Below are 14,122 nucleotides of genomic sequence, written 5' to 3'. Positions count from 1 at the left end.
GACTTTGCTGTGATTGGTGACTTGTCCAGACCGCCGAACAGATGCTTCCGGTGACAGATATAAGTCGCACAGGGAAGGAAAGGAAAGCAAAGTCCATTTGGACTGCAGCAGATATGAGCAAAGTGCTTGGGTGAAAAGATTAAAAAAAAAAAAAAAAACGTATGCGAGGGAAGAGCATAGAGAAGACGTTAGATAGGAAGAAGCAAATACACAAACTACTAAACAGACAACACATAGTCTTTATAGAGAGGCAGGCAGACAGAAATATGACATAACTGAACAAAAAACATTTTTATCACACTTTTTTTATTCATCAAACGACATCTTATCAAATATTTCCATATGAAATTATGAGAGGAAGGCCCCTGTCACAATCTCACACAGATGTAAATTATATAAAATCTAGGGGTCAGGCATTGGTCCGACATCGGCTTGAATACTCGTACACATACAATGCATTTTAAGCTATATAAATCTTTTGTTGTCGAATACCTGTATAGCAGAAAAAAGTGTGCGGATGTAATATAAGAAAATATGATGACATTGTTCAACTTGGGTAAGAAAAGGTTGTTTGCTGAAGCATTTGCAGGTCTAGAAGACACTATTTTGCCTGGCAAGGAAGTAATCCGTTTTCTTCTTTCGCATGGGTTTGAAGAGGATATAGAAGAAGATGGAGACGACACTCAGGAAAATGGATGTGGCAACCGTAGCAACGACCACCCATGTGACAATGGAGTCTGGACAGAGACAAGAAGAATTAGTCTCACAGCAAAAGTACCATCTAAATACTACGAGTACTACATTCGTTTTTCAGCCGGTGTGCACAGCCAACTGACAGACTGTCAGGTGTGCCGTGGGATATAATCACATTACGCCTCATTTCTCCGTAGATTAAGGTGGGCGATATTCTGCACAGCTAACAAAGCTAACGGCTAACGTGATGTCTCAAACAAAAGTTTATTGACGCTCCGTGATTAAAAAGTTAGCTAAAAATTAAATGCAGAACCAAACAAATGGGCTTCAAAATGCGAAGAGAGAAAGAATAATTGTTGTTATGAAGCAAGCTGAGGCACAGAATGTCAAAGGGTTCAAACATCCAAACTAGTCCTCAGGCCTAAATTGTTGGATTGTTTTTCCCCTAACTCGGACCACTGACTTCCAAGTTAGTATCAAAAATACATTGGGATTGTCAGAAAATCGAAGCAGTTATTTAAAATAAATGAATAGATGATGATATATGTTTGCCATACTGGCCACCCCTTTTTCATGCCGAGTGTGTCTAACCAAATATTTTAACAAATTAAAAGGGATTTTCTATTGGAGTTTTGACGAAACACAATTGCGCTTTGTCTGAGCTTTCTTTGATGAGGTGCCTCAGGATTTTTTCAACAAACCAAGTGTGCAATGGCTTAAAAAGGTTGGAAAATACTGCATTAGAGAACCTTCATCACATGAAGAGGCATGTTTTGACAGAGCTGCCTACCTACCTTCATGCATTTGCGAGCTACTCTAACTGCACCTGAAGGGCTACTCCCTTGGTCTCTATGGGCTACGTGATGCACACACGTTGGTGACCCCTGATTTGGAGATAAGCTGAAAGGCCAACATGTCTGAGTCCACACATGTTGGCCAACATGAGTCAGTCCATATGAACAAATAGCCTGCATTTTAGACAGTTGTGCTGGCGTTGTTCAGCTCAGACATCATAGAACAGGTCTTAGGTTGTAGTCGAAGCATGCAAAGAACTATTCCCATCAAGAGAATCTTGTTGACAAGTGAGTGAGAAAAGGATTTAAGTCACTGATCAGTCACTCATCCACTCATCAGTGGCAAAGCTTTATATGAGGAGTAGTTGCTGGATGAAAACAGTCACATGTATTACCATGCAAATTCAGCTGCATGACAACTTCCTGTTTTCCTGCTGGATTCTGGGCCACACACTTCAGCTCTGTGTTCATGTCTGCATCTGACAAGGCGACGATGATCAGCCTCATTTCAATCCGGCAGCGGTCAGATAGCCACGTCACCCTGGATGATTGAGAGACGTTTTGTCATCAGTGGACCGTCTCTGACAAGCTTTCTACCAGCTTCAAACACATCAACTGATGCTCTGCACAGTCACTCCTTATTCAGTAAACCTTCACCTGCGTCCCTCCAGAGCTCGCCCGTCCAGGTAAGATGACTCCACTGATTGGCCATTGACAAACCATGTGACCTCCGTAGAATCCACCTGCTGACATCCAGTATCTACTTGGCAGAAAAGTTCCAGGCCGGAGCCTGAGTAAGGTTGGTGTTAGACTTCATGTACATTATTTAGATTAGATAGTGCTTCATTCTTTCAAAAGCAACTAGGTCGACTCTCACCATGGGAACCCTCAAACTGAGTTCCGTTTTGAGGTGAAATAATCACTGGGGGTGTCACAGAAGGTTCTATATAAAAAAAGAAAAAGTGCACAGAATCAGTACAAGCAATCACATAAACCAAAACATTGCAAAAAATAGAAAAACAAGCAACGTTGTGCCAATATAATGAACATTGACATTAGATGTAGCTGTGAAACAGAAGTGGGGAATTGCATATTGTAATGGAGAGCATAAAAACAATGTGGATTATTTTATTTTAAGCATTTTATTTTAAATACAAATCACATATTTAAAAAAATACAACAACTAATAGATCATTTGCAGAACAAAATAAATAAAAGACAGAGGAAACGGGAAGCACCAATTACACCTATTTAATTCAAGATTTTGAGGCAAGACTAAGAATATTTAATTCAATTGTAAAATGGATAAAACAATAATTATCATTATTATTATAGCTAACAATGATACATGAAAATACAGGGTTGGACAAGAGCCAAGGTGAACAAGCAAAGGCAATCATTCAATTGTGAGTGACACACAAGTACATCTCTGTTCTCTTTTGACTGCCTGACCAACAATGGCCAGTGAAGCTCAAATGAATCCATCGCAACAGTTTCATTACCTAAACCTCTATAGAAGGAGGAACACGTGCACGAGTGGTTGGACTCACTGTGAGGCTTGACGGTGGTTCCAGATGGGTCAGGAAGGGCGCTGCTTGATGTTGGCTCTGGCTCTGGAAGGTCATAAACGAGATGAGATTTTGGACCAGCAGGGGGCAGCCTAACCTCATGAACTACTGCTAGACTACTGAAATTTCTCTTAAGAGAAACACTGAGTGGAAAAACAAATATGGGAAAACGCATATAATTTCTGGTTAAATGTGAGCAAAGTGGACGTATCTCTGTCAGAATCGCCCTCTCTCCCCACTGGTGCATCTGCTGTCCACTACTATAATTAAGAACGGTGCCATGACTACTGCTATTTATCCGACTGATCGCTGTGTTACTATCAACACTGCTACTGAAGGGACTTCCTCTGCGCTCAGCGCAGATGAATGAACAATATTGTAACAGACTTTCTATTTTGTAAGAGTACTTTTTGTATTTTCATGACACCCACCTTCCACATGTAGCAGAATGATCCGGCTGACGTTGTATCGCCGGGCACTGATTATCACTTGAACCCGGCAGCTGTAGAGACCTGCATCCGAGGTCTTCACCGCAGGGATAAGCAGGTTCCCTCTGCGATGGTAGAAGGAGCTCAGTCGGTGCCGAGCAGGAGAGTTCTGTTGCAAACACCCTGCAGTTAGACATTTCATCACAGACATTTGCTTTAATAGAGTTCTCCACTCACACTTGACCACTGGGTCGGCTGCTCCGTCCTGTTGAAGGGACCCACTGAGGGACATCTTAGCGTCTGCTTATCTCCCACCATGACTTGGATTGGATACAACAGTTTGTCCACAGATGCAGAGGCTGTCTGGTACACATGCACTGTGATGTTTCCGGTGACGCAGTAGCTTTCATTTCTATGAGCAGACAAGAGCAACTTTGTTATCATACATCATACAGCAATCTAAACATAAAGTGGGCTTCACCTGGCCCAGGCCCACTATGCGCTTCTGAGTGGAGCGTTTTGAGACAACATAAGGGCAGCGAGCAATTAAGGACTACATTCATTTGAATAAATATGGATTGATCCGTGACTATTGGCACACATGGTCTGTTTGAGCAAGCAGGAGGTCAAGGGTCGAACATGTACGGCAAAGCTGACTTCCCCTTATGAACATAACTGTGCGGCCGTGAGATGAAGTTGCGCAGTAATATGGCGATGAAAATGACCATCTGAACACTTGGTGATGTCTACACTACTTATTTATTTATCTATTGTATTTTCTGTTTTTTTCCTTGCTTTGAGGCAGTGTGTGTCACTGTGTGTAGCTTGACCTTCTCTAAATCATTTGAAAAGCAACATGACAGTAAGGCTGCTGTGTCTCTTCCCTCCTCACCTGTAGGTGCAGGTGTACACTCCAGAGTCAGAGGCCAGAGCTGGGAGGAGCCACAGCTGCTGGTCATGCCTTTGAACCCGCCCAGCGTGCTCAGACTCAGCTGAGCTGTTGGCTCTGACAATGAGATATTTGGCTGTTCGGGGGGCAATTTTTCGAACCTCTAGGACACTCTGGAAGATGGGGAAAGAGAGGATCATGGGCTCACTCTCCACTCTGAATAGCTCCAGCTCGGACTCCACCTGGTAGCACCCGTCTGCAGGAGAAACAGCCACTCAAATTTGACTTCATATGGAGACAATTACTGACAGCAGAGAGGACTTCACGCTACATAGATTATCATTCTCAAATGCTGCGTGATGCTACAGACGCCTGACAGTCATCCAACATCCTCATCACTAATTACTTATGAGTTCATTAAGTTAGTTAGTTCATCAAGAAACAGTCCAGATTTTTGCTTTAAAACCATCAATTAAAAATCAATGAACCCCAGACCATTCTAAACACGGTATTCCTCTAGAACAAAAATGAGTCAAAACAAATCTCTGCTACGACTCGAATAATTCAAAATCCATTTAAAATAATAAAAGCAGCAGGTGATCTTACCATTCATGGGTAGGGGGGGTAAGATGGTCCGTCCATCAGCTAGTGTGAAGGTCACAACAGTCAGTAGCAGTGCCAACATGTCTGTGCTCTGCAGGGACACAACGGGTAAAGTGAAGCTTCAGTCCAGTAGAAAAATGAACTCAACCCTGAATTACTACACAAGTGTAGTGCTGACATCATGAGTCACGTCGCTGACACACCCCCAGATACACACGGATTTGACCACGAGCTTCCATCATCATCACCACCACCACCCCCTGTGACTCACAGGAGGCTAGGATATTAGCATCAGAGTTCAGCATTATTAATAGTACGATTCAGGATGCGAAACCTTTAGGGCAAACGTTCCGAACGCCACAATAACAAATTAAAATCAGAGTTGACTGAAAATGATGGAGACGATGACAGATGCATATGTATGTGTCAGTGTGTGGTTGTCTTCATACGTGTTGCGATGGACTTCCAAACATTTGTAAAGTTTGTCAGGTTGTCCCAATGCAAAGCAGCTGGGACAGGCTGCGCCAGTAAATCTGCCATCCAGAAGGAGGCAGTATGAAATGAGGGCTCTCCTTCTTCTTCATACCCATGAGAATCAGCGCCGCAGTTTTTGTTGCTTGTGCACGCAAATGACTCCACAGACTGTCAACATGAGCTGGCATAACCCTCTACCACAGATTCCTTTAGAAGTTCAACATTCTAAAGGAGACAACTGCCAATATAAGAATCACATTTTTAAAAAGGTGTATGGCACCATGTATGGAAAACCTGTGCACACTACACTAAAACCTTAACACACTGATACAACAAAGAGAAGCCATAATTACTGATAACGCTGTTGGAGAAGGCTCCACTCTTCAAACGTGTCTCTCTACCTTATTCATGATTCATGTTGCTTCATAACCTCCACACTAGTTTCATAATAACGCAACACATCTGCAAACACAACACATAGTGTTTTCCAGTTTTAATATTTGTTGTCAGTTTCATCAGCCGTCAGTTTAACAGATTATCTCACTTTTTGTCGACTTCCCTTTCTTTGTTTGCAACAGAGGACAGCTGCGTCCACAAAGGAGTGGACAGACATCACTTCTCTGTCTAAATATTTGCTCTGTTTTGTAAGAGGGCAGCCCCATTCATAAAAGTCCAGGAAAGCCTGTTTTTGTGAATGAAAACGGAGCAGATTTCTGTTGCTTTTTTGTTGCTTATATTTGATGCATCATTCCCCATGATTTAACAAAAACTTGTTTAACAATTTTACTCATACATTTCAAGGTCTGAGGCAGCTATAGTTGTCCCTCTCAAAAGTGCATATGCTGATGTGAATCATTTGAAATTCATATGAATCTCTGACAGTGACAGAGTCGAATTATTGTTGGAAGGTTTCTAAGCCTGGATTCAAAGCATCAAAGACAAGAAGTGAAGCTGGCGAACAAGCAGGTGCTAGTACTCACTCTGTGGCGGAGGGGTCTCATCCAGCTCAGACCTCAGAGGACTGAAAGAAGTGGTCAGTATGTATGTCGCCATCGCCCTTTTCAAGCTCCGCTCCTTCAGTGGCGGAAATTCTCAGGTTTCCCAATTTAACAAAATGTACTGTTCGCACAACCTACTCACACGTATATAATGTGGGGGTGGGGGTTGGGGGGGGCTAAAAGATGGCCCCTGACACTACTTTTCTTCTCTGATATATTCATATTCACAAAGACTTTGTTGAACGTGAGACACCCAAGTCACACCAGGATGCAAAGACACGAACGCACATACCAATACATGCACGTCTAAACGCACATGCCCTGCTGCCGACGCTTCCTCTTACCTTGTTGCGAGGTTGCGTCAGTATGTCAAACATGAGTCGAGTCTCTGTGACGTAGGGTCATGTTTTGCTGGGAAGAGTGCAGGAAACCAACTGTGATGCTGGATGGTCAACGTCCCGCCAGTCAGTCACAAGCTTCAGTAAACCACTTGTTTTTGTTTTTAGAATTTTGTTTAGAAAGATTCACACAGGTTTGAGAGTGTTCGACTCAAGCTCCACTCGATATAGAGTTTCATCATTTCAGTGTACATACTGTATCACTCATTCATCTGGGCCAGCAGGCTCCTAGTTGATATGTTAAATATTAGGTACAATAATCCTGGTCATTCTTATGACAGCTTAAGCAAATTATAATTTTCACCGTTTAATAAAGGTTTGGACAGAGAGGAAAATGAAAGTTTTCATTGTTTAATATTGTGTAAATATTTCTGTGAATGAAGCATGTATTATCAGAAAAATATGTAATATTAAACACATTTTGTCAAATGTATTTTGAGTCTTTGAAAAATCCACGTTCAAGGGCATTAAACACTACAATATTAAACATTAGAATTTTGTAAATGTGCAACACACCTTTTTTTTTACAAATCATTTTTGGTTCGTCATCCAAGCTACATTCATACAAGCTATGTAAGTGTCCTGTTTCTATTGGAGCGTTTGTGTGTGTGTGCAGACATGTGAGATCTGTTCCATTTCTAATAAGACACCTCCCTCCACCTTGTTTAAAATTACTTTATTCAAAGAAAAAAAACTTCAGGAAAATACAGGAGCTCCTGTGGAACACAGAGGAAATAAGTTAGCGTGGCAGAAACTCACGCTGCCTGCTGTCTTGAGCCTGCAGGGAACGTGACTGCAAAGTGAGAATTCCTGAAATGAACAGCCAGCGTGTTCGTTATTACCCCTCATTCGGTTAATCAGTAAAGATTTGGGACATGTTAAAAAAATATACAGAAAAGAAAATATCTATCGAAACCAGGCTCAGACATGAGAAACATACCGTGATGCACATTAGTGGAAGCAAACATTGTAAACATGATGTCCAGCGAGAAAGTGAGCAGAAGAATACTCGACCGCTGCGGTTGCATACGAACACCGACTCACAGAAACCACAGAAACTATAGATCAGCTTCTACAACTGAGGGTTACACCTTCATTCAAGTGACTTAGAAAACAAAATGATATTAATTAGTGGTTCATAACAATAGTTTACAGTTTTAAATGTTGCCGTCTTGGCACTTTTCCATCAAGCTTTTTTTCTTTGCTTTTTTTAAACAGTTTAAGTCTCTCGATAAATTCAATACAGCATTTCATCTGGATGCAATAAAGCGCTCACGCACACGCACACACACACACACAGCGTAACGACTGCACACACAGACCTCAGACGTACAGACAGTGAATACTGATGTGTCTGCAGAAACACGCACGTTTCATTATCAAATGTTTCGACAGGAAGTCAGGTATAGTTTTCTCACTGAAAAGTGCTGGGGGGGAAAAAGAGAAAATAATAAAAAATGAGTCAGATTCTAACAGCATTGTTTGTTGTTGATATCCAGTCTGGATCTGGGTAGACTGCAGAACTGTGTTCATGGTTCTGGGATCATCAAAGCATCAGGCTTGGACCGCCACATCTACAGTACCTACATTCTCCACAGCGAGCGCAACATGAATAACTCAAATGAAAGAAGGAAACCACTCTGCTGACCGGCGTCTGCACACACACACACACACACACTCATATATCTTCTTTTAAATAATTCCACATCCGACTATTCACAGCAGGTCAAGGTTCTGGTGTTGCTGGTTGGGTTCAGCCAACACACCTGGAAAGATTCATGAACCTGTATTTGTACATACAGTTGTCTGGAGGACAAACACACACCTCACACTTGTGTGGTTCAGAGTAGGCATGGGTCGATGTGTGTTTGTGTGTGTGTGTGTGTGTGTGTAAATTTGAACAAAGACAAAGTTAATCCACTTAGTTACACGTATGTTTAAGGAATAATAGAGTTAAACAACAAAAAAAAAAAACTGTCTGCCTCACCGCCTCAGCTCTCTCACCCGCTCCACTTGTCCTAAACATACACACCCACTTCCGGTCAAATACCACCAAACACGACTTACGGAATCATTTTCCCCACCTGAAGGATGTTCTGTAACATCTCATCTTCAGAATGGACCAAACGGAACATCGACATACACGACTGTAGCATGAATACAACACCCAGATCCTCAGTGGATCCCGTGTTTAGAGAAGAGGGGTGGGAGGGCGGGACCACTGGTAGATGCGAGGCAGCAGGTAGTTGCAGTACTATTGGCAGCACTTGTTCGAAGGCCCCCCACACACCGGCACCAGGAGGACAGGAAGCGATGTCGTCCATGGTCTCCGGTAATTTCCCCAGGAAGCCAGGGTTCACATGGAGTGAGAGGTTGCGGTTTTCTCCTCAGAGACCAGACTATTAGACCAGAGATAAACGGAGGGTTTCAGCGATCCAGTGCTTATGAGGGCGCAAGTGGAGGAGGAAGAGGAGGAGGAGATGGGTCTGTTGTGGACCTCTACCAACTGAGCAGGTTGCTTCGCCCCAGAGTCATGAAGTAGACCTGGCTAGATCCCCCGGAGCGCACAGAGGCGAAGAACACCTGAGGAGAAAACATCTGCGTGAATGACGACTTCATGAGATCCATACTTGCTGCATGCCACTTCATAGCTCTTGGTTAGTTCATGCATTCATGTGTCTTCACTCCAGAAACGAGAAAGCAGTTGTTGCTCATCATAAGCCTGGCATTTCCAAGATGTGGCAGTGGCGAGTGTGTTTTTGTGTGGCCTGATTGATAAGCAAATATGTACAGGTCTTTCATGAAAAGAAACAAAAAAACACAATTATTTTTTTTAACCAAGTTTGAGCGTTTGACCAAGTGAAAACGAAAGAGATAAAAATAATAGATATAACCTGGAACAACCAAAACCCTGCTTATTCAGTCTATCAATACTTTGTTTTAACTCAGCATTTTGGACTTGATCCCGGGTGCTCAGCGGGTGGTGAGCTTCTCGCCTCAGGCGACTCGGCGCTAGATGTCGGAAACTACATGTACAGTGCGACTCCACACAAACATGATAGATGCCGGGCAGTAAAGGGTCTGATCACTGTCTGGGCACACAACATGGTTCAAAAACAACTTAGCAAACTCCCTGAACACTGAGGTGTGCAGCCGAACTAACTGATGATGACCCTCCGCAACAGCTATAACGGAATGTGGTGTTTCACAGCCATAAGTAGACATTAAAAGTGTGTGACTAGGAGAGTTAAGGCTCGCCATTTGTTTTTGCTGGTTAGGTTTAGGGTGAGAGGTTGGGGAAAACATTATGGCAATGAGAGGACCCCACAAAGAAGGTGCGACAAGCCTGTGTGTGTGTTTGGGCTAACCTCCACACACTGTCTGGCTCGTACCTTGTCATTTCTCTCACACAGAAACTTGAGTCTTTGGGCTCTCTTGTGCATGAAGACCCCATCCAGGTGTCCGGTCTCCACAGAGCGGATCTCAATGGCCTTCTCACCCCAGCCCATGATCTGGTTGGAGCGGATGTATGCTGCAACAGAGATGGAGGTTTGAGCAAGTCGTGAGACGCTGGTTTCTATGCACAGACTGACAAACACGTAAATAGAAACAAACCATAACAGACACCGGCATGATGTTGAGTCACTCTCTCATCATAAAGGAAGATAAAACGCATTCCTTTATAGCGTTATAAACGCACATTGGGGCTGTTCCCAGAGATGCACTGCAGTTTGCTCCCATAATACAGCTCAAATAACTTTGCATTTTAAAGCCATGAAGTCTACATCACCTTTCATGAGATTGTAAACGGGTAGACCAATGTGCCTTCTCTTTTGGTATTCTCCTGAAATTAAGCTCATGGTTTTTATTATATTTTCTCATTGTTTATTTCCTTCATTGTACTTCCTCACGACATCTCACTCTTGTTTCCGAACAAATGCTTTATTCTGATAGTAATCATGGTCAGAGACTCACACTGTCTGCAAATGATCACATCAAACCTTTGACTTGAACTGACTTGAACAGATGACCCGAGGAACCCAACCCAAGAAAAAAGGTCCTTATACTGACCCACTGAGGTGGGCATCTCCCCCCACTGCAGCACCACATCCTTGGTGATGCGTCCATAAGTGTTGACGTAGACGCCCTCGTCCTCATAGCACACCAGCAGCTCGATGCCGTCAGTGTTGGGCAGGATGATTATGGCATGAGATTGGATGTTAGTCTGGATCTGCAGAGACACAGTGCCGGTTAAAGATCCAGTTCATTCATTCAAAGGACAATCCAGTGCCCAACACAAAAATGGATGAAGAACCATGTGAAGAGAGGCAGATGTCATTTAATAAGATAATGTCATTAAAAAAAACAACATCCTGCGAATAAAAACAGTTATCAGTCATCTTCCAAAACACCACAGACCTGCTGATATGTGGCCAAAAAAAGGAGACATCACAGTGACTTTTGCTTTTTGGCGTGAAATGCAGGAGATGACTGAGTATTTCAGAGAAGTGACACGGAGAACTTCCGTCAAAGGTGAGATTTTGTAATCTCAACAGAGAGTGCTCAATGACACATCTGAATTATAAATTGGACACTAAAGACATTCGGTTAAAGGTATTTACTAGAAAGTGCAGAGTGTGCACTTTATTAAAGAAGTTCCTAGTTAGAGTCTATTTTAGTGAATAGCTGTGTGAAAATGGTGTGATTCACCAGACTCATCACAGCATCCAATTTCAAGTGAAACTGATGATGAAACAGCACCACAGAGAACTCAGAAATACACAGTAGCTGAAGTCAATGACAAAAAGTTCTGAGGATTTTGATGGAATTCTTTGGATGACTGGTCATCAAGGGTAATCTTTGCGCCAACATAGATGCAATCTCCTATGTCACACAATATCATGAATCACATCACTTCAGACGCACCAGCGACATTTCAGACAGGAAGAAGCTCTTGACAAAAAGCCCTTGACAATTCCCTGATTTTGCTGTTTCTTATTTGCTTTATTTTACACACAATGTTATGATGTGCCAGCAGAAAATGAATTTAAGTGGTTTGTTTGAAACTGACTGAACATTAATGAATCATAAGGTTGGTTTTTAGTTGAGCAATTAGGGTGTAGTCATCAGAGCTTTAGATGATGAGCTTTAGACTAGTGATTCTCAACCCTAGGGCCGGGGCCCATGATTGGGCCGCAGAAATTTGTTGTTTCACACCTCTGGGCCTTGAGACGATTTTAATACACTTAACACTTTTAATAACATGACTTGCAACTGGTTCTGCAGCTGGTTGGAATTTTCCATGACAAATACCTTGATGCTGATCGCATAGTTTCAAGTCATTTCACAAGGTTTTGGTTTGTTTACATGTATGGTTATTGAGCACAACTGATATCAGTAATAGTGAAATCAGAAATCACAGTAATGAATCAGCGCTATTCCTTGAATGGGCCCCACACCTATTTGCTTTGGAAAAGGTGGGCCCCGGATCAAAAAGGTTAAGAACCTCTGCTTTAGATACAGTGTTTCTGGAGAAATATTTAAGGACCGTGAGTGTGTGTGTTTGTGTTCTCACGTGTGTTGGTAGGTAGATGTCATAGACTGCACCGGAGTCCACATCAACGGCATGGAATCCTGAGCAGGAGCCGTAGATGACCTTTAACCTCTGGCCTTCCTCTACAGTGAGGTCAACCAAGAGGGGCTTGTGGACAAGGTCTCCGAAAGACTGCAGAAGAGAACATGGTTTCATTGATGCATGAATTGGACACACAGACCTTCTGGCAATAAACATAATCATGTTACTGGTATGCTTATATTTTCGTTATGAATAAATATATTAAATTATTTATTCTTCCCTATTTATTTTTACTTAAATTGTTGGAGTTCACCCCCTAAATAATTTTTATACTGGAGCTATTGTGTCTGATTCCCTCAAGCTAGTGAAAACAATTGGCTGCACCTTGAAGGAAGACAGCAGTTCACAATGGAGGCACATGTGGGAGGAGAGAAGAATGAAAGAATGTCTTCAGGAAGACTGAAAACTTTACTTGGAATCTGTTGACTTTTGAGTCATCATCAAGGGAAATTGAGAACCAGGAAAAAATGACTTTCTCATTAGATCAACAATTATTGGGACACTAACCTCACTCTGAAGGATGGAAGTATTTTGGGGTTTAAATGCCACATGTGTCCAGAAAGCTTCAAACACTGCAGTATTTTCAATATCCACACAAAAACAGAGGCCAAGACAAGCCTCAAAAAAGGTGGTGGCCAAAGAAGTTACATATTTATATTGATATTTGCTATATTATTTATATTGATATTTATTCATGTTCCAAGAGCCAGAGAATGTCCACACGAACCAGGTCGTCGGGTCCCCCGACCTCGACTGCCACCTAGTTCTCTTTGCACCCGACCCCTATGACTCCCTCTGCGGGTGGTGGGTCCGCAGGAGGGACGGCCCATGTCGTTCATTCGGGCTTGGCCCGGCCGGGCCCCATGGGCAGAGGCCCGGCCACCAGGCACTCGCATTCGAGCCCCAACCCCAGGCCTGGCTCCAGGGGCCCCGGCTGCGCCATGCCGGGCGACGTCACGCTCCTTGATGTTGTTGTTGTTTTCATCGGGGCTTCTGAACTGCTCTTAGTCTGACCCGTCACCTAGGACCTGTTTGCCATTGGAGACCCTACCAGGGGCATAACGCCCCTGACAACATAGCTCCTAGGATCATTCAAGGTACACAAACTCCCCCACCACGATAAGGTTGCAGTTCCAGGGGGACCGAGGTTGTTCGTAAGCTCCTCGGTGGTAGGGCCCCGGGGGTGGACGAGATCCGTCCTGAGTATCTGAAATCCCTGGATGTTGTAGGGCTGTCGTGGCTGACACGTCTCTGCAACATCGCGTGGCAGTCGAGGACAGTGCCTCTGGATTGGCAGACCGGGGTGGTGTGTTCCAACTACAGGGGGATCACACTCCTCAGCCTCCCTGGAAAGGTCTATTCCAGGGTACTAGAGAGGAGACTTCGGCCAATAATCGAACCTCAGATCCAGGAGGAACAGTGTGGTTTTCGTCCTGGTCGTGGAACACTGAACCAGCTCTATACCCTCCATCGGGTGCTCGAGGGTTCATGGGAGTTCGCCCAACCAGTCCACATGTGCTTTGTGGATTTGGAGAAGGCGTTCGACCGTGTCCCTCGCGATGTCCTGTGGGGGGTGCTCCGGGAATATGGGGTGCGGGACCCTCTGCTAGGGGCTGTCCGCTCCTTGTATGACCGGAGAAGG

The 14,122-nt window shown here is 43.5% G+C and overlaps 2 protein-coding genes across 14 annotated transcripts in view; both read right to left on the bottom strand.

Annotated features, from left to right (window-relative positions):
- Positions 1-300: 300 nt before the first annotated feature.
- On the bottom strand, positions 301-6,883 carry LOC128766075 (interleukin-1 receptor type 2). Of its 3 annotated transcripts, XM_053877433.1 has the most exons (11): positions 6,792-6,829; positions 6,430-6,470; positions 4,979-5,066; positions 4,376-4,628; positions 3,721-3,895; positions 3,487-3,652; positions 3,038-3,100; positions 2,365-2,430; positions 2,145-2,277; positions 1,883-2,028; positions 301-737 (listed from the first exon to the last, which is right to left on the bottom strand). In XM_053877433.1, exons 2-11 carry the CDS (start codon positions 6,448-6,450, stop codon positions 592-594), a joined length of 1,257 nt encoding a protein of 418 aa, XP_053733408.1. In that variant the 5' UTR covers positions 6,451-6,470; positions 6,792-6,829; the 3' UTR covers positions 301-591. The 3 variants fall into 3 exon arrangements, with proteins under 3 accessions (XP_053733408.1, XP_053733406.1, XP_053733407.1); XM_053877431.1 differs by lacking the exon at positions 6,430-6,470 and having other exon boundaries at positions 6,792-6,883; XM_053877432.1 differs by lacking the exon at positions 6,792-6,829 and having other exon boundaries at positions 6,430-6,779.
- A 1,851-nt stretch (positions 6,884-8,734) lies between these two features.
- LOC128766228 (mitogen-activated protein kinase kinase kinase kinase 4-like) overlaps positions 8,735-14,122 on the bottom strand; it is a 68,613-nt gene continuing 63,225 nt past the window's right edge. For all 11 annotated transcript variants that reach the window (XM_053877709.1, XM_053877700.1, XM_053877701.1 and 8 more), the window contains 4 exons: positions 12,421-12,570; positions 10,917-11,076; positions 10,238-10,377; positions 8,735-9,428 (listed from right to left, as the gene is read on the bottom strand). In XM_053877709.1, the coding sequence (XP_053733684.1) occupies positions 9,345-9,428; positions 10,238-10,377; positions 10,917-11,076; positions 12,421-12,570 (534 nt within the window). In that variant the 3' untranslated portion in view covers positions 8,735-9,344. The remainder of the gene's footprint in view (positions 9,429-10,237; positions 10,378-10,916; positions 11,077-12,420; positions 12,571-14,122) is intronic.

This window comes from Synchiropus splendidus, chromosome 10 (assembly GCF_027744825.2).
Source record: "Synchiropus splendidus isolate RoL2022-P1 chromosome 10, RoL_Sspl_1.0, whole genome shotgun sequence".
In the NCBI taxonomy this organism is placed as follows: Eukaryota; Metazoa; Chordata; class Actinopteri; order Syngnathiformes; family Callionymidae; genus Synchiropus; species Synchiropus splendidus.
The sequence above is the reverse complement of the archived record's forward strand: the minus strand, read 5'-3'. Positions and strand labels throughout refer to the sequence as shown.

Coding starts and splice junctions, on each gene's coding strand:
- LOC128766075 (XM_053877431.1), bottom strand. CDS start 6,824: ATGTTTGACATACTGACGCAACCTCGCAACAAG. Junction 3,653..3,720: donor AGCCGACCCAGTGGTCAAGT/GTGAGTGGAGAA, acceptor TGTTTGCAACAG/AACTCTCCTGCTCGGCACCG. Junction 2,278..2,364: donor TCAGTTTGAGGGTTCCCATG/GTGAGAGTCGAC, acceptor AACCTTACTCAG/GCTCCGGCCTGGAACTTTTC.